The sequence below is a fragment of the Selaginella moellendorffii genome, unplaced genomic scaffold, assembly GCF_000143415.4.
Source record: "Selaginella moellendorffii unplaced genomic scaffold, v1.0 SELMOscaffold_30, whole genome shotgun sequence".
NCBI lineage: Eukaryota > Viridiplantae > Streptophyta > Lycopodiopsida > Selaginellales > Selaginellaceae > Selaginella > Selaginella moellendorffii.
The window spans coordinates 436,979-462,496 of NW_003314291.1; the positions used below are offsets into that span (position 1 = coordinate 436,979).

The 25,518-nt window shown below is 40.2% G+C and overlaps 1 protein-coding gene across 1 annotated transcript; it reads left to right on the forward strand.

The window, feature by feature from the left end:
* The first annotated feature begins 15,598 nt into the window (after positions 1–15,598).
* Positions 15,599–16,249, forward strand: LOC9648814 (26 kDa secreted antigen). Its single transcript, XM_024681171.1, has 2 exons — positions 15,599–15,638; positions 15,801–16,249. Exons 1-2 carry the CDS (start codon positions 15,599–15,601, stop codon positions 16,247–16,249), a joined length of 489 nt encoding a protein of 162 aa, XP_024536939.1.
* Positions 16,250–25,518: the final 9,269 nt, after the last annotated feature.

Here is a 25,518-nt window from a genome sequence, read left to right on the forward strand (position 1 = left end):
CAGAGGTTGACGATAGGGAGGACGGCCAATTGGCAGGCATAGCATGTGTGTAGAAGGGAAGGGAGTAAAATAAAGAGAAGGTCTTGGAAGGATTCCTCGTCCAACAGCCTTGGAGCACGTGGAGCGGAGGTTGGCAATGCAGCGGCGACTACAGTTGTTCGAGGAGCGTATCACGGCGAGAATCGCTCAAGATCAACCAATCTGTGTGAGTTGTCCAACTTGTGGGCAGCCTTGGGTTAGGATGTTGGCAGAGGTTCTAGCAGAGGTCGCTGACAAGGCTAGAGGCGAGGCTAGGCAGCAGTGATTCTCCACATCGCTAGTGTGTTGTCGCGAGGAGCAACAAGTGTGTATATAGTTTTACAAGCACTTCATTGAGTTGATAGAGGATATCATAATTTTGGATGTCTTTAATCTATGGCACAGATAAAGTTTGTAATGTGTATTTACACCTTACCTTACAAAGGATATTTCCCACTGGGTTGTTATATAGAATCTTCAACCCTATTATTGTGACCAATTCTTTAGGCCATCCCATGTTCTTGTTGATCTAGTCCAACCAATGGAGCGTGAACTTGGGTAAAAATTCTTTATAATATTTTTATTTATTCCTCTTTTACGGCATCATTCCAGCCCAGGGTAGAAAAGAGATCTAAGACATGTCAAGGTCTTTCTTTACTAACATCAACAGGCTTCATTGCTAGAGGTATTTAAAATTATCATATATATATTGATAAGGTTATTACTTCCTTTTTGCAACATCTAGTAAAAGTGAAAAATCAAGCATTTTCGATGCATCAACATGGCCTCAATCTAAATAAGTAATTTTTTATATTTGGATCTATGTGCTATGGTAAATGTAGGAGTTCCCTATTATTATTGACACTTTTTCTTAATGAGGAGAGTCATAGATACAAAAAACCATATTAATATTGAAGAAAAGAAGAAGAGGACAAAAGTTATAATATATGTCAACAATTGATTGCAAAGTAGATTTCTAGCATAAAGAAGGTTTATAATCATACTCCTCGACCATATCAAAGAGCTACACGAAGTGTTATTAACAAAGTCTTAGTGATTGGATATCTTAAGAGTATCAGGCACAAAGTTATGATGAACTTAGAAGAGAAATGAATTTTTATTTCTATTTTAGAACTTTAGAGGCTTTGCAAGATATATGAATTTGATCTATTGTTACTTTGAAAAATTTTACAATGTACTTTTATAGAAATTGAGTGTTATGATATGCATTCCATCATGGATAAAATTTACTGCTTAATCATAAGAGAGAAGTTGACAAGTTTATTTAACAATAAATATCTTTTGACATAGTGGTAATTGTTTAGCCTCAGAAATTTGAACAATACCAGCTATTCAATATTGAAGAAAGCAAAGCATTCATTCAACTCTTTTTGCTGTATTTACTTTTTTAATTTATTCCCAAAGAGATTTTAAATTGATATTATGCACTTATTCTACACACATACAGTTGCAGAAAGCTAAATAAAAAGTGCTCTCTAAATTGAAATGACACTCTTGTATGCTTTTGGCATTCATTGTAAAAAAATTTTATAGGCCAAAGACATTACCACTCCAGTATATTACAAATTTATGGTTTTTATATTTTCCACTCTTAATATTCATTTTTTTTATTCACAAAGTGGGGAGATGATCAATGATGTGGAGTAGCATGGGTCATATTACATAATATGGTGGTATATGTTTAAGAGGATAGTCAAAAAGTATTCAAACATTACGAATAATTGATATATTTCATCTTTATATATTTTTTATTTTCTATTTTAATAACTGATAACAAGTGATGTAAGTTCAATCTATCATTTTTCAAGGCTTTTAACAATTGAAGTTACATATAATATATTTGACAATAAGGACAATAATTTGGCTATGAGCTCATATTAGAGTAGCTATACAAAAAGTCATGGAAAGAGTGTCAAATATATATATAGCAAGTTGTTGATTGTTGCAAATTTTGAATTGGTATTTTGATGCACATATAAGCTCAAAAGAGGAGGTTTGAAAGGTCTAGAATGAACTTCTTACATATAAAAGTCAACTTATTAAATTTGTTGAGAGGTGAAAAGTTGAGTCCCTTTTCTAAAATATTTTATTGAGATAGTGATAAGGTAAGATAGTGATGTTATCAAATGGAGTGTACATATTTTTACATGCTTAAAGGCTATAACTTATATTTTTAAGGGAGTTATTTTCAGTTCATCAGAAATGAGGTATACAATTCCTTTCTTTATATTTTGTTTTATGTGGTTTATTATTTTTATCTCAAAGTTATAGGAAACACCATTATACTTCTTTTGCCCATGAAAGTATTCTTCCTTCTAATCAATATTTTACATCATTGTCTTTTACTTCATGACAACACAAATTTAACTTTTGAATACAATAAATTAAAGCTCCATGATAAATTACTTCAACTAGGACATATCAAGAATTTCCTAATTTATCCACTAAAAAGTGATATTGTAAGTAATGGTTTAAAGCAGCTTCATCCACCATCCATTCACCATCCATAATGAAATTCAACTTTTATAACAACACAAGAATGATGGATGGTCTTTAAGCTTTGATAATTATCCCAATGTAGAATCAATGCACATTGATAAGGTATTTATAGCAAGATGACATACTCAATCAGTTGTTTAGCTAGTGAAACATAAAGTTACCTTCATTGCAATGATATCTTCACATAGATACCATTCTAAATGATCTATATATTGATAATAATCTCTTTAGAGGCACACATCCAGAATTTTGTAAAATGTTTCTTTGTGCAGCTAATGAAAGGTTCTATTCATCCATTATTTGTTGCAACTAGATGAAAATCCTCTCAAATTCAAGCTTTCTACCTATCTCTTTTGACTCCTAGTGTGCTGCTATGGCTCCATCAAGCTCTGGAACATTATCTGAAATTGAAACTCCTTCCTCTAACTCCTAATGTGTTGTTATATGGCTTTCCCAAACTCTAGATCATAATTTAAATGTGAGGCTCCACCTAACTCAAATTGAAGCTCTATGCTTAGTTGGTCTCACTCCCAATGTGCTACTACAGCTTCCTTAAGTTCTAGATCATAATCTGAATATGAGGCTTCACCTAACTCAGATTGAAGCTCTTTGCATAACTCCTCTAATTCCCTGTGTTATTGCTGCTTCACAATTTGATGTTAGATTTGCTATTGTGGTTAGCTCTCCATCATGATCTTCCACCTAGATCTCAACCACTATCTACTGCTATGGCTTCTAATTCACAATTTACAAAACTCACTAAATCTTGACAACAATGCTGGCACCAAAATCAATTAGATAGAAAGTGTCCTCTGCTGGAGAGCCACATCAAGCACATCTTCTGCATTTTAGGGCAAAATACTGCATTGTAGTCAAGTTACAAAATCATAGTCAATTTATATACTGTCTGGTAATTTCAGTAGTTCCTATTTTGCTTCCAGGAAAATCACGAAGAACAATCAAGCAAAGGTAAGAAATAAACTAGACGCCAATGGATGGAGCTAGTGCTAGCGTTTTAGAGAAAGATTGCTTACCAGGATTGCCTTGTGCGTGCACACATCCGGCCCATCACATGTCTTGAGCGTCACATCCAACAGCGGCAAATCAAGGGTGTCCTGGTCCCAGGCACGCAGGAATTTGGCCTGGCACGCTTGCAGGCGGCGGTCCTTGTCCCGGAGGTGGTGCTGCGCTCCCCACCAGCGACTCCAGCATGTGGATCCAGCACCTGTGGCATCGATCACAGTACGTGAACTCCACTGCGTAGGAGCGAAACTCGTTCCCTGAGAGGAGTCTCTTCCACCCGAGACATATTCCCCCTCTCTCTTTTCTTTAAATCGTGCCGCCACGTGGCTTGCTTGTAAATTTAGGTTAGGACTAGATAAACAAAAAGGTACCATTAAGAAAGAAATATTAGTCAAATAAAATTGAAAATAAAATCAAAAAGGTGCCAAAAAGGAATACATAAACCCTATGTTAAAAGGGAAATCATAATATAAATCTAGGTATCACAACACAACAAAGGATCAATGAGGAAGCTTGTGGTAGTTGCTTTCTTAGCTATATTCTTTGCAGGAGCTACTTTTTCGCGATTGTTAGCATCTACTCCACCACGATCTCCATCGCCAGGATCTCTAGCAGTGGAGAAATCGATCTCTATAGCTGTTTCTTACACAGGAAAGGATACCTTCGCCGATGGAACCCTTTTGACTTGCCCGCAAACCGCAATTCATCCTAACGTTATGGTCCCAGGACATGTTGATCCTGCGCAGCTTTACTCCATCATGATGATAGATAGGCGAGCTTCGCGGTTGATGTTTACATTGGCAGATCAATTCACGTACGTCCACTATTGGATCGCCAACATCCCTGGATCAAAGGTTGACGCTGGCACCATTCTGGAGGAGTATATGAGGCCTGCACCCCACGATTTCATGCAGCACAAGTACGAGTTTATACTGTATAAGCAGCAAGGGCAGATCAATACGCCTCTTGCGGATAGATTCGTCAAGGACTGGGAAGCGGTCGCAAGCGCTTACAACCTGGCAGCCCAGTAGCAACGACTTCCTTTGTTGCGCAGCTCACCCTAAACTTTAGAACGAGAATGTTCCAATGTTAAAAAGGTGGCTTCTTTGAATCATTGCGTGTTGTTCAAAACTAGAGAAAAGAGATTCAACAATTGTTAGAACAAGATCGTCCCAATGTTATAAAGGTGGCGAGATTATAGATGTAATGTTCTTTGAATTAAGAGAACGAAAATAGAGAAAAGAGATACAATTACAGTTTAGAGTGGTGTATGGTGTTGTTGCTCAAGAACACTGTCCCAGATAGGACGACTTCGCCTCTCTCCTTAACTTTACACTTGAAGGAGATCCTGAAAGAAGAAGCAAGCGTTACAGGGATGATCTAGCAAGAGAAACGATTGCAAATGCTTACTGCGAGCTCTTGCCTTGTTCAATGTTACGAGCATTTCCCCGGATAGACGTGGTGCAGGAACCTGGAGCTGATCGTTGCAATTCTCATCAGATCACCATTGCAGCCGTACCGAATTATAGCTCTCACGGCATAGCTAAGCATGCAAAGCCCATGACGAATGGGACGCTGGAAGCTCTGTTTTTAAATCCCGTCACAGACGTCATTCGCAAGAACAAAAAAGCTTACCCTGCATCTGTGGCGAGCTTTGGGTCTGAATGCAAGGGATTCATGTCTCAGAGTAACGCCTACATCACGGACGAGTAACTTATGTTCTACAAGGAAAAACTAAAAATGAAAGTTAATCTTTCGTTACCTGGTTCGGCCTGATTTGATCTTCAAACTCGAAGTCTGGAGGAGTTGCGTCAAATTCTTTCTCATTGAAACTGATGGGAAACTGTGACGATGTTCGCAACGAGAAGGAGAACGGCTTTCCAGGACCTGCCTAGAATCCTCCAGCACCCCTCTGTTTTTGCTAGCTAGTTAGCTCTTACAAGGAGCACAAGCCAAGATTCAGACCTCACCTCTTTGAAGCCATTCAGGAGAGCTAGCGTGCTTCACGTCTGCGTAAGAATACCAAAGTCCTGCAAAATTGTTGACTTAGGCTAGGCCTACTCTCTGTTCAATTATACAAAAGCTACAGCACCTTTGCAGACATAGCAGTTCCCTGGTATCGATGCAAGAGTTCCATTTCAACCACTGGAAAAGTGGCGCATAGGCCTATCATTTTTGCGCATGAATCACGAAACATGTCGTGAAGACCTGAAATTCGTTAACCTGAATTTACAACGATAGAGACACTTGAAATTCAAGGAAAAAGAGAAAAGAGAAACCTTACCCGTTGGATGTGGTTTGTAAATCTCCACATACTGTTCACCACCAGTAGCTTGGGATCAAAACTGCAAATTATATACATTTTTTCCAGGCTAGGAAAACAAGAGATGGACCTTATAACTTAGCCCAGGCAAATCATGTTAGGTTAGGAATTAGTGAAATTGCCCAAAAGTATATAAATTGACTATGATTTTGTAACTTCGATTATGAATGGGAGATAGATATGATGTCAATCTAGAAGACACTTGCTATCTGATCAATCTTGGTGTCAACCAAACCTGGTGAGTTCTGTAGATTGTGATCCAGAAGCTGCAGCAGCAGATAGAGGTGGAACTGTGATAGCCACAGCAGCACATTGGGAGCCAGAGGAAGGAGCCTCAGATTCAAATTATGATAGCAGCACATCGGGAGCCAGAGGAGCCAGGCAGAGATCTCCAATCCAAGAGGACTTTCATTCAGATGGATGAATGTAACCTCTCATTAACTACACAAGAAAACATTCTACACAGTGTGTCCCAAAAGAGACTATTAATGTCAAGCATGACATTCTGCCATAAATACCTTCACTTCTGGAGAACATGAAACAGATGGCTTGAAGGAACTCCATTAGTGATTAAGGAATTCTGGCATGGCAGTAAATTTTGACAGAGTCATGGATTTTCTGTCGGGATCTCATTTCTACATCAACATCTCCACATGCATGACAAGCAAGAGGTTGGCAAAGAAAATTTACAAGAGGAGAAAGTGTAAGTCTAGATCACAAAAGGTGATTGTTTGTTCATTCTTTTTTTATTGTGTGTTCTTATTTTCAGGATCCCATGCTTAGCATCACTCCAAAGAAGGCCAATTGGGACTTGTGTAAAGACCTACAAAGAAGCTGGAGAAACTGGAGAGACAAACAATGCATGCTATTCTAAGCTTCTATGTTCTTGAAACTTATCTTGCTTTGAGCAGCCAGGCTATAACAAGACTAAATAAGTTTCTATTCTCTACAATGTCACTTTTTTGTTCTCAAGCTTTGATATTTAGAGCTGTTTCTGCTTAAGCACTAGTTCCTTAGGGTGCATAATCCTGTAGTGCCACATTTTTAAGCCTGGCTTATCTGCTTGATAAAGAGAGGAAGTGGCGATTTGCTGCTAGGGTTTGGGACCACTAGGTTGTGCTCCAAAAAAGGCAGGATTTGCTTCTTCTCAAGATTATGTTTGCATTTCTAGAGTAAGGCTGTGGTGTCATCGCAGAACCTCAAAGAAGGCAAGATTTAGTTTGATTGCTTCTTCTTGACATTGCCAAGGTTTGGAGGCTATAGCATCATCACAGTATCACCAAGTTGCGATCAGAGGCTCAAAACACACTCACCGACCAGCTCTAAATGGAGTGAGACATAAGTCAATTTCTTTCATGTTTATGTCTTGCTTAAGCTGCAGGGATGTGGTGACCAGCCAAGCTTACATCATGAATTGCCAACTGAGACCAGCAGAGCAAGGATGCATCCTAAGAGTCTCCTTCACAACAGCTTGGAGGTACACCATTTTCATACTTGGCGACTTTAGACTTTCCAACCATACCAGTAATCTCATTGCACAACCTTCTTTTGGATTTCAGGATCCACGAGAATCCATTCAGTGAAGAGAGCAACGGTGTCAGGCCTTGGAAAATCATCTCCTATGAAGTCATGGCATAAGAAACATTATGTAAGTCATTAGAGCAGGAACTGATGTTTATGCATTTAAAGTGAAAATACATGTTAAGAATAACTAATTAGAAGGTATAATGAAAAGGTGGCTGCTTTTTAGGTCATGTGTAAAAAAAATTCATTAGCATTTCACCATACCACAACTCCATCTAGTGAAATTTTTGTCATTCTTCCTAAAATTTTGCCATAAAAGTTTTCCATAATTTTTTTTTTTTGAAAAAAAAATTCTGTCCAGGCTGGCAGTGTTACTTGGAGGCCACAAATATCACCAACAAGCCTATTATTGAAAAGAACTGTAAATGTGGGAAGAACCTACATGATGACTTCTAACTGTCAATAGAAGAAGAAAAAAAAATTTAGTAGTACTTACCATGAACTTTATGTTCTTCCACAGTTTCCATGAAGGAGTTATGCGTCTATTTACCTGCAAAGTGAAAGAAATCATCTCAAAGTTACTGAAAAAAAGATTAATATTGGGATCTTTGATGAAAACTATTGCAGTTGCCAACTCTAAGCCAAGCCTACTCCATATGCAAAAGCATGAATCAAGTCATGTAATTATCACTGAAAATACCAACAAAACATATCTGAAAAACATAAACTTGGAGTACTTCTTGGCTGCTTCTCTTATGAATGGAAGTGCATGCTCTCCTATGTCAGAAAAAAGAATAGCTTTCACCTATAAAGAAGTGAAAAAGAGAGAGATTTTGATTAGTATTATAGGATTTTGTTTATTATACTGGATTGGATAGCAACATAGCTTTTCAATCTTCCTTGCATTCATTACTATTCTTCTCAAAACTTGGTAGCGATCATTTTCACTAAAATCTAAAACAAGCACTAGCTAAAGTCATGTAAATACTTGAGTTCATTAAAAAATTTAGACCACATAAGGCACTAGTATGGTAGCAAGAATTGTAACTAAGGCCTTTGAAATACATACAGTGTTTGTTGGGGAAAGTAGAACAAAGCTAAATATGAAAGACTTCCCTGCCCTCACTAGAAACAGAAAGACAAACCAAAACACACAAGTGCTCACATGTGAAGACACATGTGGGATTGAGAGCTTTTTTTTTGGCAAGGCTACTGTTGAGCATGACTCTCACTCAAAAGCATTAGAACAAATCTTTCAAGGAAGGAACAATACAAGAAAATAAAATAAAAAGTGGAAAGAAAAATAAGATGAAAGACCTCTCATCCAAATCCTCTTACTTAAAAGCTTTAGAAACAAGCTTTCATGGATGTTGCGAATGTGACTTCGGGTATCAAAAGATACTTGTCAGTCAGTCTTTACGGACACTCTTTCCTTATTGCCATGATGGATGTTATTTTAGTATACTAATGGCCTAATGTGAAGATATAAGTACTCTACTAGTTAGCATGGTATGGAATTTGGGCCTCCAGACACAGAACAAAGACAAAATTTACTAAATATGGAATAGCATTAGATTGTGAATCTAAATGTAAGTTTAAAATTATTATGTTCAAAATAATCTCTACATTCAGTAGATAAGCCTCACTAGTAGATCTAGATACTTTCCATAAATAGCCAATGGGATTGAATAGGACCAATACATAGGAAATGATAGTGAGAGTGTCTTAGTACATATGATAAGCTATCATATAATAAATATTAAAGGACTAACTTCAATATTGCGGGGGTCCAATATTAGCAATTGCAAAGCGACATATGAATTTTTCATCTCAGGCTGAGTATGCTTAGCAAAAACACATAAAATTTTCTACTTTATAATAAGTATGTACATGATGACTAATTTCTCAACTAGCTTGGACAAAGACTAATAAAGGGAATTAACAATACTGACCTTCTACCGTCATGGCACTAAGAGAAAAATATTTGGAAAAACTCATCAATGGGTAACTTTTGATATTCATAACAAAAAACTTAAGTAAAACCTTGATTTTTATTTTTATTATTTTATTTCATCTTCCATTGTAGCACACCTAAATTTGGAGCCAAACTCCAAGCCCGTTGCACTACAAAACGAGGGTCCGGTACAATCCCACAAGCACTAGCTCCCCATATCCAACACCTGCACGCAAAATGGTGTCAGACGGAGTCTGGCAATATTTTGGCATACCGGTGGCCTAACGCAAGAAGGGTACCCCACTGACTAAAGTAGCGTGAAGCTTGGGTTTAGACCCAAGCCGGACGCAGAACAAGGAGTGACATAGCCTAGCGGGAGCTAAACTAATGTCTCAGGTGGTCGGACATGTATTCCAACCACTATCCCTACTATACATTTGGAACCCCCTATAGCCCCCCCCCCCCCCCTAAGGAACACATGCTTTGGGCTTTCACCCCAAGCCTCCTTTAGTACCAAAAGTTAGTCTCTGGGATAAGCTCGAAACTTATTAAATATGGAATGGCGCTAGATTGTGAATTTCGACACGGGATGAACACCATTGTGTTCGGGCTGATCTCTACATTCCGTAGATATGCCAAATAAACTAATCTAGACACTTTCCATAAATAGCATTTGGGACCGAAATAAGACTAACACAAAAGGCATAATAGTGAGGGTGTTTGGCAAACACGGTAAACTATCATCCAACAATATTAAGGGACTAGTCTCAATACACGAGGGTTTTTGTCACTAACAAGTGCAAGACAAAACGAGACGGGAACTCCTTACCGGGCTAAGTATGTTTAACTAATAGTACGTAGAAATTCTGTCCTTATACTTGTTTGGTCTAAGTACACTCGAAATGCCCAGTTAACTCCACTAGCACAAGAGGGGCTACTAAAGGGATCTAACTATACCGACCTTCTGTAGACTCTATTTGGCTTTGTTTGGCTTTGTTTTATGTATTAATCTTAGTGTTGGGATGTTAGATCTTCTAAAACTATTCTAAAGTCATTTTGTGCTTTTATTCTTTTAGTCTTTAACTTGTATGCTTGGGAGTTATTTCATGTTTTGGTTCTTTTGGCTATATGTCCAGAAGTTTAGCTTCGTTCCTTCATTCAGTGGCTTAAGGCCTTGAAACTTAGATTTCACTTTGCTACTCTTGACTCATGTGTTTAAGGGTTTAATTTCACTTTATAGTTATCCTATATTAAATTACTATAGGATAAAGGGTGAAAACCATGTGTACTACACTTTTGAGTAGAAAGGTTTTACTTCTTGGTTTTGTTTTCAATTTTTATTATTGTTGTTTTTTATTTGATTTTACTTTGGATTTTGTTATTGCTATTAGATTATAAATGAAATATTTTTATTATTGTTGGATTTTGTTGTTATTATTAAATTTCACCTTTTGGATTTTGAGATCTCAATTCTCCCACTCAAAGGAAACAAAAGTAATAAAAACCAACCATCCCATTCTAATCTTAATCATTACCAACCCAAGCAAATCATGCTAGCAAACTAGTGAAATTGCTAGATAGTATATATATTGTTATGAATTTGATTATGAATGTGAGATATTGACTAAATAATGTGGCCACAATGCTCTACTAAATATTTTACCTTAAAATAAAGAAGATCAATAGATGCGCTCGATGTGAATCTAGAAGATACTTATTGTCTGATTGATCTTGGCACTAATATCACTAGTAACATTTAATGAGTTATGTATATCATGATCTAGAAGCCACAACAACAAATAAGTGTTTAAGATCTAGATGGAGCTAGAGAAGATCATGATGAAGAGCTAGTCATAATAGCAGATCTAGCATCAAATTATGAAGTAACAACAGCCTCATTGAGACATGGAGGAGCTATACAAAGAGCTAAATAAAGCCTTAGATTTAGATAAACTAACTAGGCAAAGAGGTTCAACCTGAGTTAGGTGGAGCCTTAGATCTAGATAATGATCCAAAGCTTGGGGAAGTTATAGTAGCACATTGGGAGCCAGAGGAAGAAGCCTTGAATTCAAATTATGATCAAAAGGCTAATGGAACTATAACAACACCTTAGGAGCTAAAGGAACTAAATAGAGAGTTTGAATTTGAAAGTACTTTCATCCAAGTGCAATAAGCAATGGATGAATAGAACCTCTCCTTAACTGCACAAAAAGGCATTCTACAAAATTCTGGAGATGTGGTCATAAAGAGATTATTATCGAGATATAAATCATTTGGAATGGTATCCATGACAAAGTCCCATTATAGTGAAGGTAACTTTATGTTTCACTATTTTGCATTAACCAAGTAGCTAAAGTTACTAATATTAAGTGTGTCATCCTGTTATAAATACCTTCGTTTGTGAAGAAAATAAAATGAATGGCTTGAAGAAACTTTAAGGAATTCTAGCACAGCAATAAGCTTTGGTAGAGTCATAAATTTCATGATTCAAATTCATCTTTTGAATTAATCAAGATAATGTATCATTCAAATTTCTATCCTCTTTTCTAAAGGTTCTTTTTCACAAAAAGTGATCTTTATCACTAATGGTGGATGAAGTTGTTTCAAATCATTACCACTATTTTTTATTCCCTTTCCCAGGAGTTTAATTAAAGAAGATATCAAATAAGTGTTAAGCAACTTTTAGCAATGATTTGGAGTACTTCTCCTCACAAGGGTAAAAATGAATTTCAACTATCCAAAGATCAGTGATTTATATTGAGAGTTTTGCTTTTTGCTTTTGTAAAAGATTATTTTGCTCTATATAAGGCCAAAATATTTCTCTCTAGAGCTCCTTATTATTGTTAACACATTTTTTTAATGAGGAGGGTTATACAACATTAATATTGAAGAAAAGAAAAAGAAGACAAAGGTTATAGTGTATGTCAATAACTGATTGCAAAGCAAATTTCTAATATAAAGAAGGCTTATGAGTATACTCTTTGACCATATCACAGAGCTACACAAAGTGTTATTAATAAAGTCTTAGTGACTTGGTATATTAGGAGTATCAGACACAAACTTATGATGAATTTGGAAGAGAAATAAACTTTTGTTTTTATTTTAAAACTTTAGAGGTTTTACAAGATATATAAATTTTATTTGTTGTTGCTTTGAAAATTTTTGCAATATACTTTTTATAGAAATTAAGTGCTATGATGTGCATTCCATCATGGACAAGATTTACTGCTTGATCATAAAAGGGAAGTTGACAAACTTGTTATATATATATTTAACAATAAACATTTTTTGATATAGTGGGAACCATTTGGCTTCATGAATTTGAACAATGCCAGTTATTTAATATTAAAGAAAGCAAGGCATTCATTCAATTTTTCTTGCTGTATTTGCTTCTCTAATTTCCTAATGTTCCCAAAAAAATTTTAAATTGATATTATGCACTTATTATATACATATATAATTGCAAAAGGCTAAACAAAAAGTGTTTTTTAAGTTGAAAAGACACTCTTATGTGCTTTTGGTGTTCATTGTAAAAACATCTTATAGGCTAAACACATCACCACTAAGTTTGTGGTTTTTATCTTTTCCATTCTTAATATTCATTTTTATTATTCATAAAGTGGGGAGATGATCAATGATGTGGAGTGGTATGGACCATGTCACATAATATGGTGCTATAGGTTTAAGAGGTGCTAAAAAGTAGTTCTAGCATTACACAAGCTAAACGGTAAGACATTGAAAGTGAAGACGCCCCAAGGTGTCTGAAAGGCCGTAAGATCTCAATGATTAATATTTAACATTCTGAATAATTGACATATTTCATTTATATCCTTTGCTTATTTTCTATTTTAATAACTGGTAACAAGTTCAATTTATCACTTCTCAAGGCTTTTAGCAACTAAATATAATATATTGACAATGAAGACGGCAAACTACCTCTAAAGTGGCTATGAGCTCCTATTAAAGCAGTTGTACAAAAAGTCATGGAAAGAGTGTCAAATATACATGTAATAAATTGTTGATTATTGCAAGTTTTGAGTTGATATTTTGATGCACATATGAGCTCAAAGAAGGAAGCTCAAAAGGTCTGGAATGAACTTCTTACATATGGAAGTCAATTGTTAAATTTGTTGAGAGGTGTTTTTTATGAAACATGCAGGATAGTGATATTATAAGTGGACATAAAGTAGAGAGTACATATTTTTACATGCTTAAAAGCCATATTTTATTTTTCAAAAGAGTTATTTTAAATTCATCAGAAAGGAAATATACAGTTTCTTTCTTTGTATTTTGTTTTATATGGCTTGTTATTTTTAGCTCAAAGCTATAAGAAACACTATTATATGGAAGAATTCTTCTTTCCAATTTCAGATATTTTACATCAGTATCTTTTGTTTGAGCTTCACAACAATATAAATTTAGCCTTTGAATACAATGAGTTAAAGTTCCATGACAAACTACTTTAACTAGGACATATCGAGAATTTATCTAATTTATCCACTAAAAGGCGATATTGTTAAAGCAATTTCATCCACTATCCATCCACCATCCATCATGAAATTCAGCTTTTATAATAATACAAGAGTGATGGATGGAAAATCAATGCACATTGACAAGGATCACCTTATATGAAAAAGAGCCTTTAAAAATGAAGATAGAAAGTTGAATGATACTCTAGCATAGTAGAAAGTTTTAGCAGAATCATAGATTTTGAAATCCTAAGTCATCTTTTGGATCAATGAAGGTAATCATTGATGGAGTTCCTTCAAGCCGTTTGTTTCATTTTCTCCACAAGCAAAGGTATTTATAGTAAGATGACACACTCAATATTAGTAATTTTAGCTACTTAGCTAGTGGAAGATAGTGAAACATAAAGTTACCTTCATTGCAATGGTACTTTGACGTGAATACCATTTTAAATGATTTATATCTCAATAATAATCTCTTCAGAGGCACACTTCTGGAATTTTGTAGAATGCTTTCTTGTGCAGCTAAAGATAAATTCTATTCATCCATTGCTTGTTGCATCTATATGAAAGTCCTCTCAAATTCAAGCTCTCTACCTAGTTCTTTTGACTTCTAGTATGTTACTATAACTCCATCAAGCTTTGGAACATAATCTGAAATTAAGGCTCCTTCCTCTAACTCCTAGTGTGCTATTATGGCTTCCCCAAACTCTGGATCATAATCTAAATCTAAGGCTCCACCTAACTCAAATTGAAGCTCTATGCCTAGTTTTTCTCGCTCCAAGTGTGCTACTATAGCTTTCCCAAGTTCTAGATCATAATTTGAATCTGAGGCTTCACTTTAACTCAAATTGAAGCTCTTTGCATAGCTCTTCTAAATCCCTATGTGCTATTACTGCTTCACAATTTGATGTTAGATTTGCTATTGTGGTTAACTCTCCATCATGATCTTCCACCTAGATCTCAACCACTATCTACTGCTATGGTTCACAATCTACAAAACTCACTAGATCTTGATAACAATGTTGGCACCAAAATCAATTAGACAGGAAGTGTCCTCCAGATCTGCTGAAGAGCCACATCAAGCACATCTACAGATCTTCTGCATTTTAGGCAAAATACTGCATTGTGGCTAGATTATTTTAGTCAATATAATCAAAGTTACAAAATCATAATCAATTTATATACTGTCTGGCAATTTCACTAGTTTCTATTTTGCTAGCGTGATTCACCCGGGCTGACATTGTTCAGAACAAAGCTTTCAGGGAAGGCAAAGGCAAACAACAACAAAAAATTACTGTCAACTATAATCCCAATTCTAACAAAGAGAAAGAGAAATGAAAGTTCTTTGGGTGGTTTTTCCCGACTTCCAAACAAACGACCCGCAAAAATTCATTCCAGGAAGATCACGAAGAACAATCAAGCAAAGAAAAGAACTAAACTAGACGCCAATGGATGGAGCTAGTGCTAGCGTTTTAGAGAAAGATCGCTTACCAGGATTGCCTTGTGTGCGCACACGTCTGGCCCATCACACGCCTTGAGCATCACATCCGACACTGGCAAATCTAGGGTGTCCTGGTCCCAGGCACGCAGGAATTTGGCCTGGCACGCCACTGCTTGGAGGCGGCACTCCTTGTCCCGGAGGTGTCCCCACCAGCGACTCCAGCCTGTGGATCCGGCCCCTGTGGCATCGATCACAATACGCGAACTCCATCGCATAGGAGCGAAACTCGTACCCTGAGAGGAGCTGGAATTTTTTTCTTTAGACGAATGCCGCCACGTGGCGTGTTTGAAAACGCAGCTAAGTTAGGTTAGGACTAGATAAACAAAAAGCCCTATGTTAAAAGGTAAATCACTATATAAATCTAGGTATCAAAGTGATCACAACACAACAAAGGATCAATGAGGAAGCTTGTGGTGGTTGCTTTCTTGGCTATATTCTTTGCAGGAGCTACTTCTTCGTGATTGTTAGCGTCTACTCCACCACGATCTCCATCGCCAGGATCTCTAGCAGTGGAGAAATCGATTTCTATAGCTGTTTCTTACACAGGAAAGGATACCTTCGCCGATGGAACCCTTTTGACGTGCCCGCAAACCGCGATTCCTCCCAACGTTATGGTCCCAGGAGATGTTGATCCTGCACAGCTTTACTCCATCGTGATGATAGATGCTTCGCGGTCGATGTTTACATTGGCAGATCAATTCACGTACGTCCACTATTGGATCGCCAACATCCCTGGATCAAAGGTTGACGCTGGCACAATTTTGGAGGAGTATATGAGGCCTGCACCCCACGACTTCGTGCAGCACAAGTACGAGTACTGTATAAGCAGCAAGGGCAGATCAATACGCCTCTCGCGGATAGATTCGTCAAGGACTGGGAAGCGGTCGCAAGCGCTTACAACCTTGGCAGCCCAGTAGCAACAACTTCCTTTGTTGTGCAGCTCACCCTAAACTTTAGAACGAGAATGTTCCAATGTTAAAAAGGTGGCTTCTTTGAATCATTGCGTGATGTTCGAAACTAGAGAAAAGAGATTCAACTATTGTTAGAACAAGATCGTCCCAATGTTATAAAGGTGGCGAGATTATAGAAATGTTCTTTGAATTAAGAGCGAAAATAGAGACCCGGATAGGACGACTTCGCCTCTATCCTTAACTCTACACTTGAAGGAGATCCTGAAAGAAGAAGCAAGCGTTACGGGGATGATCTAGCAAGAGAAATGATTGCGACTGCTTACTGCGAGCTCTTGCCTTGTTCAACGTTACGAGCATTTCCCCGGATAGACGTGGTGCAGGAACCTGGAGCTGATCGTTGCAATTCTCATCGGATCACCATCGCAGCCGCACCGAATTATAGCTCTCACGGCATAGCTAAGCATGCAAAGCCCATGACGAATGGGACGCTGGAAGCTGTGTTTTTAAATCCCGTCACAGACGTCATTCGCAAGAACAAAAAAGCTTTCTGCGGCGAGCTTTGGGTCCGAATGCAAGGGATTCATGTCTCAGAGTCGCCTACATCACGGACGAGTAACTTATGTTCTACAAGGAAAAACTAAAAATGAAAGTTAATCTTTCGTTGCCTGGTTCGGCCTGATTTGATCTTCAAGCTCGAAGTCTGGAGGAGTTGCGTCAAATTCTTTCTCATTGAAACTGATGGGAAACTGTGACGATGTTCGCAACGAGAAGGAGAACGGCTTTCCAGGACCTGCCTAGAATCCTCCAGCACCGCGTAAGAATACCAAAGTCCTGCAAAATTGTTGACTTAGGCTAGGCCTACTCTCTGTTCAATCATACAAAAGCTACAGCACCTTTGCAGACATAGCAGTTCCCCGGTATTGATGCAAGAGTTCCATTTCAACCACTAGAAAAGTGGCGCATAGGCCTATCATTTTGCGCATGAAAAACGAAACAGTCGTACCTTTGTCACGAAGACCTGAAATTCGTTTGCTGCTACGAACCTGAATTTACAAAGATAAAGACACTTGAAATTCAAGGAAAAGGAGAAAAGAGAAACCTTACCCGTGCACTCGTTGGATGTGGTTTGTAAATCTCCACATACTGTTCACCACCAGTAGCTTCGGATCAAAGTTGCAAATTATATACATTTTTTTCCAGGCTAAAACAAGAGATGGCAGTTAGGTTAGGAATTAGATTTTGTAACTTTGATTATGAATGGGAAGATATAATCTAGAAAGACGCTTGCTGTCTGATCAATCTTGGTGCCAACAAAATCTGGTGAGTTCTGTAGATTGTGATCCAAAAGCTACAGCAGCAGATAGAGGTGGAACTGTGATGGAGAGATATCCACAGCAGCACACTGGGAGCCAGATGAAGGAGCCTCAGATTCAAATTATGATAGCGGCACATTGGGAGCCGGAGGAGCCAGGCAGAGATCTCCAATCCAAGAGGATTTTCATCCAGATGGATGAATGTAACCTCTCATTAACTACACAAGAAGACACTCTACAGAAGTTTGGTGGTGTGTCCCTAAAGAGACTATTAATGTCAAGCATGACATTCTGCCATAAATACCTTCACTTCTGGAGAACATGAAACAGATGGCTTGAAGGAACTCTATTAGTGATTAAGGAATTTTGGCATGGCAGTAAATTTTGATAGAGTCATGGATTTTCTGTCGGGATCTCATTTCTGCATCAACATCTCCACATGCAATGTGAATGGCAAAGAAAATTTACAAGAGGAGAAAGATCACAAAAGGTGATTGTTTGTTCATTCTTTTTTTCTTGCGTGTTCTTATTTTCAGGGTCCCATGCTTAGCATCACTCCAAAGAAGGCCAATTGGGACTTGTGTAAAAACCTACAAAGAAGCTGGAGAAACTAGAGAAACAAACAATGCATGCTATTCTAAGCTTCTATGTTCTTGAAACTTATCTTAGTTTTCTTTCTCTCTGGCTGCTCAAAGAACCTCGAAGAAGGCAAGATTTAGTTTGATTGCTTCATCTCAAGTGCTTGACATTGCCAAGGTTTGGGAGGCTATAGCATCATCACAGTACCACTAAGTTGCGATCAGAGGAGAACAATCTCAAAACACACTCACCGACCAGCTCTAAATGGAGTGCGACATAAGTCAATTCCATTCATGTTGATGTCTTGCTTAAGCAATCTCTCTGGAGACCAGATGGATAGATCTTTGGACCACATGTTTACTATGGCTATGCAGGGATGTGGTGAGCAGCCAAACTTACATCATGAATTGCCAACCGAGACAAGGAGACCAAGGATGCATCTGAAGAGTTTCCTTCACAACAGCTTGGAGGTACACCATTTTCATACTTGGCAACTTTAGACTTTCAAACTATACCAGTAATCTCATTGCACAACCTTCTTTTTGATTTCAGGATGGATAGCAAGCTCCACTCCATTCAGTGAAGAGAGCAACGGTGTCAGGCCTTGGAAAATCATCTCCTATGAAGTCACAGAATCAGAAACATTATGTACGTCACTAGAGCAGGAACTGCATACTACTAAGATGATGTTTATGCATTTTAAAGTGAAAATACATGTTAAGAATAACTAATTAGAATGAAAAGTGGTATAGTGAAAAGGTGGCTGCTTTTTATGTCATGTGTAAAAAATACAATCATTAGCATTTCACTATACCACAATTCCATCTAGTGAAATTTTTGTCATTCTTCCTAAAATTTTGCCATAAAAGTTTCCATAAAAGTTTTTTTGAAAAAATCCTCTGTCCAGGCTGGCAGTGTTACTTGAGGCTGTAAATATCACCAGCAAGCCTATTATTGAAAAGAACTGTAAATGTGGGAAGAACCTATGTAATGACTTCTAATTGTCAATAAAGGAAGAAAAAAAAACACTTAGTAGTATTTACCATGAACTTTATGTTCTTCCATAGTTTCCATGAATGTAGCGCACTTGAATTTGGAGTTGAACTCCAAACCCATTACACTATAAAATGAGGGTCTGGTACAATTCCACGAGCACCAGCTCCCCGTATCCAGCACCTGCACGCAAAATGGTGTCAAACGAAATCTGGCACAATTTTAGCATACCAGTGGCCTAACGCGAGGAGGAGGGTACTGTGAGACACAAAATCCCTAGGCCCCAAAGTGGAGCCAGAAGGGCGCCACATGGTAGTGGCCGAAGCGAGAGCCAAACGAGCGTAACACGTTTGGACCAAAAGCTCCGACTTGAAAAGTCAAGAGCGGGAGTGGAACTCCCAACGAAGTGCTCGAGGAACGAGCACGAAGCGAGCAAAAGGCGAGGCTCCAAAAAGGGACCCAAAAGGACCAACACATGACACGTGGGAGTGTCCGAGATGGACTCGAGTTGGAGTCCGAAGTGGAGTCCGAGATGGACCCGAGTTGGAGTCCGAAGTGGAGTCCGAGATGGACCCGAGTTGGAGTCCGAAGTGGAGTCCGAAGTGGAGTCCGAGATGGACCCGAGTTGGAGTCCGAAGTGGAGTCCGAGATGGACCCGAGATGGAGTCCGAGATGGAGTCCGAAGTGGAGTCCGAGGTGGACCCGAGATGGACCCGAGTTGGAGTCCGAAGTGGAGTCCGAGGTGGACCCGAGATGGACCCGAAATGGAGTCCGAGATGGAGTCCGAGATGGACCCGAGATGGAGTCCGAGATGGAGTCCGAGATGGACCCGAGATGGACCCGAGATGGAGTCCGAGATGGAGTCCGAGATGGAGTCCGAGATGGAGTCCGAAGTCGAGACCGAGACCGGGACCGAGACCGAGACCGAGACCGAGACCGAGATCGGGACCGAGACCGAGACCGAGGCCGAGGCCGAGACCGAGGCCGAGCCCGAGTCCGAGTCCGAATCCGAGTCCGAGTCCGAGTCCGAGTCCGAGTCCGAGTCCGAAGCCTGAGAGGGTGAAAGCCCAAAGCGTTCGTCTCCCAGACCCTGGGGGGTTTGGTGAGCTCCAAAAGTATAGTAAGGGGGAGGACTGCAGTGGAGCCAGTTTGGCCAGGAAAGGCCAGTTTGGCCCAGGAAGGCCGGACCCAGTGTTGGGTGATGAGCTGCCCACTGGGAAGTCCAAGACTAGAGTGAACACAGACCGACAAGCGGGGTAGCTTGGTGAAGTGTTCAAGAGCCGGCTCTAGTTCCCCCGGGAGATCGACTGGCCGATGCTCCCAATCCAAGTGTGGGTGGCACTACCTACTTGGATACCTGGTGTGGTTCAACGGAACCCGCTCTAAGCCCATGGCTAGAGCACCCAAGGGCAGAAGGCGAGGAGAGTACCCAGGTGGCTCGCGTAAGGCCACGGTGTTCCGAAATGTTGTCCCAAAGGCCCAGACTGTGGAAAGGAAGAGGAGCAGTCCTCTGGGGTAGTGACCAAGGACACAGTCGTGTGGTGAGGAAGTCCCAGAGGACCGTGGGACTTAGTGGTCGGGCCTGTGGGTCTCGATCCAGTGGCAGTGTTGGCAAACATGGCCAGAGGCAGAAAGGGACTTAGTGGGGACTAACAGAGGGATATTGGGGAAGGCTATTCCCCTTGTCGGTGGGCATCCTAAGGATGCTAAGGAGTGGATCTGAGATGACCACTCACGGATGGTTTGCCTAGTCTTGGAGAGCCAAGACGGTGATGCAAGTGGTATTGGACTACCAGTGTGGCAAAGGTGATTGGGCATGGCCTTAGCGTAACGGGCTGCTATGTCGGTGGTACCTTTGAGTGTCGGTCATGGGTTCGGACACGTGGAGCACTTGGACCAAGTGCAAATGTTGAGTGGCATGGATGCCATTCTCGGGGCTAGCAAGTCCCAAGTCCTGGATTGGACTTATGGAGGTTGTGAATGAGACTCCTCCAAGTGGTCAGAGGTGTGGTTAAGTGACTAAAGTAGAATGGAAAATTTAGTCGCTCACAGGTACCCCACCGACTAGAGCAGTGTGGAGTTGGGCTTAATCCCAAGCTGAACATAGAATAAGAAGCAACACAGCCCAACGGGATCCAAACTAATGTCTTAGGTAGTCGGACATACATTCTAACCACTATCCTTACTATATATTTGGAACCCCTCACAATGCCCCCCCCCCCTTGAGGAACACATGCTTTGATAATGCTGATCCTTATCACGTCAATACCTATCTTGAGCTTTGCCTGTCGCCTCGGTAGCTCTAGACCAACTTTGGCGTAGCTGCTCTGCATAAGTCTCAACGGCCAAGACCAACACTTCGGACATTGGTTTCGATACAACAATCTATTGAGGCACCCCATGAGTATTCCCTTGCAACATCTCTTATAGAGAATAGCTGATAGCACTGTGAAATGTGTTGTTATAACAGATTTCTGCTGTGTCCAAATGCTCAACCTAGTCGCGTTGGTTCGTCGTGACATAGTACCGCAGATAATCCTCAACTTAAGCATTCACGCATTCGGTCTACCCATCAGTTTGAGGATGATAAGCCGTACTAAACTTCAACTTGGTACCAAACAACTAGAACAGTGTGCCCCAAAACTTCCCCGTAAATCTCGAATCACTATCCAAGATCATTTCTTTGGGAAGACCACGAACCCGCACTACTTCATCAAAAAAGAGCTTTGCTGCTTATTTCACATTCACTATTTCTATAGTTGGAATGAAGTGTGCAATCTTCGACAACCGATCCACAACCACCATCAAAGTATCATAACCCTTAGATTTTAGCAAGCAAGTGACGAAATCAAGTGTCACACTTTGAAATGGCCATGCCGATGCTGGAAGGCACTGCAATTTGCCAGTCTACTTCTCAGTTCTACACTTACATTGCTGGCATATAGGGCATGGACATAGTGTGCTACATCACCTTCCATACCAGACCAAAAAAATCCCTTTTTTAATGAAGCCAAAGTCTTCTGCTTTCCACCGTGTCCCACTGTTAGAACATCATGATGTTCCCGTAGAAACAACTGTTGCAGATCCTTAGAGGGAAGATACAATCTTTCTTGCTTATAGAATATAAGCCCATCCCGAATTGAGAAATGAAGTTTCACATTGGTGTGGTTAGCAACTTTCGCTGCTTCGCTACCAAGGTTCTGCTTCGACAACTCCGCACGGTGTAAGATTGACTTCACCAATGGATCAATTCCATATGAAGCCCAAACGTCCAACCAGTCCGAACTAATTGCTGATATTGCTTGGAACTGAGTCTGATGACTCAATGCATCCGGAACAATATTGTCTTTACCAGGTTTATATATGATTTCAATATCATATCTAACAAGCTTCTCTTGTTAACAGGCCTGCTTTGATGTAAGCTTAGGCTGCATAGCAAAGTAGCTTAGTGTGTTATTATCTGTATAAACCTTGGTGTGTCATCCCAAGTAGTGTCTTCAGTGTTCCAATGTCAACACTATAGCAAACATCTCTTTCTTGTGCGTTGGCCAACTTTGTTGGGTTTCATCCAATTTCTTGGAATAGTCCTTACTTTGCGATGTTTGGAAGGCATCTTCGAACAGCGGTGGAGTTGGGATTGCATTTGAGTAAGGACGTTCAAGAAAAGCTTGATTCCGAGGCAACTGATCTAGCCACAGAACTTGATGAGATTCTGGTGGTGTGCAAACAGAATTTGCAAGCAACTCAGGATAGAGCGGAGAAGTTTGCTAATAAGCTTTATTTCGTTAAAGTGGGATTTATTCAGTAAAATGGGACTAGGTACAAATTTTCAAGTATTTGAAAATGACGTGAAATTATATGTTTTTTGTCCAGGGGCTAGACATATCTGGGGCATGGTGACTAGCGCGGTGACTTTGTGTCCAGACTGAGTCCATCTGGTTGTATAATAAATCTCATTGTCAAGGTAAACAAGCCGAATCTGAAGCTAAAGAAGAGCGATGGCATGCGTGCACACACTATTTGTTTGTTCATTGAGCGTGTGGTGAGCTTTCCAAGATGAACGTCATTCCTATTAGCCAGACATATAACTTAATGGTGAGAACATTTAGAAGGATATGACGGATTATTGCAAGTCCTTTACGACAGTGCCTTTGATGCAATTTTGGAATTCATCGTAGAGTTGTGGGAGGGTGAGGACATTGGATCGCCGGAGGGACTCTGCCAGGTGACTGAACATGGCATCGACGTCTTCATGAGTGTGCCCAACCATGAGAAAACCAAGTGTAACCGTTTCAAATATGCCTTTGGCAACAAGCATCGCCAAGTACGCGAAGACGTACATGTTTTTGTTCTCACTGCCAGCATTGTCTGTTTGGAGCAGAAGATGGGGTGGAAGGCCACATCAGCCGCAAGAACTTCCTTGAGATTCTGCTTTGTTTGGATGAGGCTGTGCATTCACCGGGCGACCAGCCTCATCGGAATGGCATGAGGCCTCACGTGATAACCCTACAATCTGACGGCCAACATATTCACTGGGATGGCATGGGGCTCCACGCGATACTGCAAGCCTTTGCTCCTCCTCCAGCTGAACCCTGTATGGGGTTCGATCGACAAGGGCCTTATGCAAGGGTTGGCAGTTCAGCTCAGTCTGCGCACTTTGCAGAGACCTTAAGTGTTTTGCTAGGGACGCAATCATCATGTTTGCACCCCCGCCACCCCATAGAGGTACAAAGAAGTTCCCATAGTTCTGGGCACCATGCCCATGAGCGATTATGCCAAACAGAGACACAGGCAGCTGCATGGATGAAGAGATTGCCTTGGGGGCAGGATTGAGTCGAGGTAAGCACGTCTTTTTCTGGTCCATTTTGTCGTGGATGATGCAGAGGTAAGAGTCAGGTCTCTCCATGGAGAGAATCCTGTTATGATAATATGCAGTCCTGCAGCTTCTCTGCTCGATGTTGTGGTCGAGCCGCCTTCTAACCAACGTCTCTCGCTCTTGAGCGATGCAAGAATTCTTCGACAAAGCCATTTTGATAGCAGTGCACTCGTCACACTTTGAAAAGCTGGAGTACTTTCCTATACTCACATCCCTGAACCTGTTGCTCCACAATCTACTAAATCTAGATTGGCTCAGCTTCCTGTAGCCATTACTCTGGAGTTCCCGATTCACATCTTCCAATATGGCCCCCTTGGTATACATGGAAGGGAGAACTCGTTGGGTGTCTCGTGTTCCATCTTCCAAGAGGCGGGTTTTATGTGGTTGCTGCTCGCTACATGTCTCGACAAACCTCTTGAAGATTGCCTCTCCATATACAACATGACCCCTAGTTTTGTGCGTACCGTCGTTCCCATGGACTGCCTGTTGAACCCTTTGTTTCTCGAACTCAGTTTTGATTTTGTAGAATGTGGTTCGAGGGACTCCATAAATGATTCTCCATGCCTTCATGCAGACCAAACCCCTCTGGAAGACCATGCCCCCCACCTGATGTTCTAAAGCATCAACAGATGACCGTAATGCCTTATACACAAAATTACGAGCTGCCTTCCAGGACAATGTCTTGTATCTTGCTCTCTCCTCTTCAATAGCATCCCAATCAGCATGTTGACAGCACCTCCTCTTGCAACAAGCAACTGTCGAGACCATTCGAACCTCCATCGCCATTTTCTGCCTTTTCGGTTCGTTGCTCAGATCCCTTTGGCTGCGCTTTAGGAAGGTGTACTTTCTTTTCCCATGAAGAGATGTTCTGTCATCAGTTGTAGTGGTGTTTGATTGTGAATCCTTCACATTCTCAAACACTAAGTGCCTCAATTTCCACCGCACAATGCTTCCAATAGTCAGACTATTTTCTTCTGTGTCAACAACCTCTATAATCGCAACTCCAATATCATCCTAGCCCAATTCTTGATTAGCAACCACATCTCTTGGATCGACAACTGTGGCTAAGCCCTCAGCTACCACCTCCCCCTCGGGGTTGTTTAGAAACACCTTTGCCTGAATCCATGTAGCACGGTTCTTAAGATCCACGGAGGGAACATGCATCACACTTGCGTTGTCCCCAACATCTGCTTTCTTCTGAAGATTTTTCAAGGCAACAACAACATTTACCTCGACGACCATCTCTCCTCGTTCAATAACGACCACATTCCCATCGAAGACAGTCTCTACTGATACAGCAGCATTGCCTTCCCCAAGCCTTTGACAGTGTATAACAAAGTTCCGATCCATAGACACAAGGGTCGCTTTTGCAACTCTCTTCCCACCATTCAAAATGTAAACCTTTTCCCCAACCCTGAAGGCCATTCTGAAAGTGCAGAAAAGAAGTTAAGACCATACAAAAAATGATTGAAGAATGGCCTAAATCATAACATACCAAACAACCTCAATAGCAT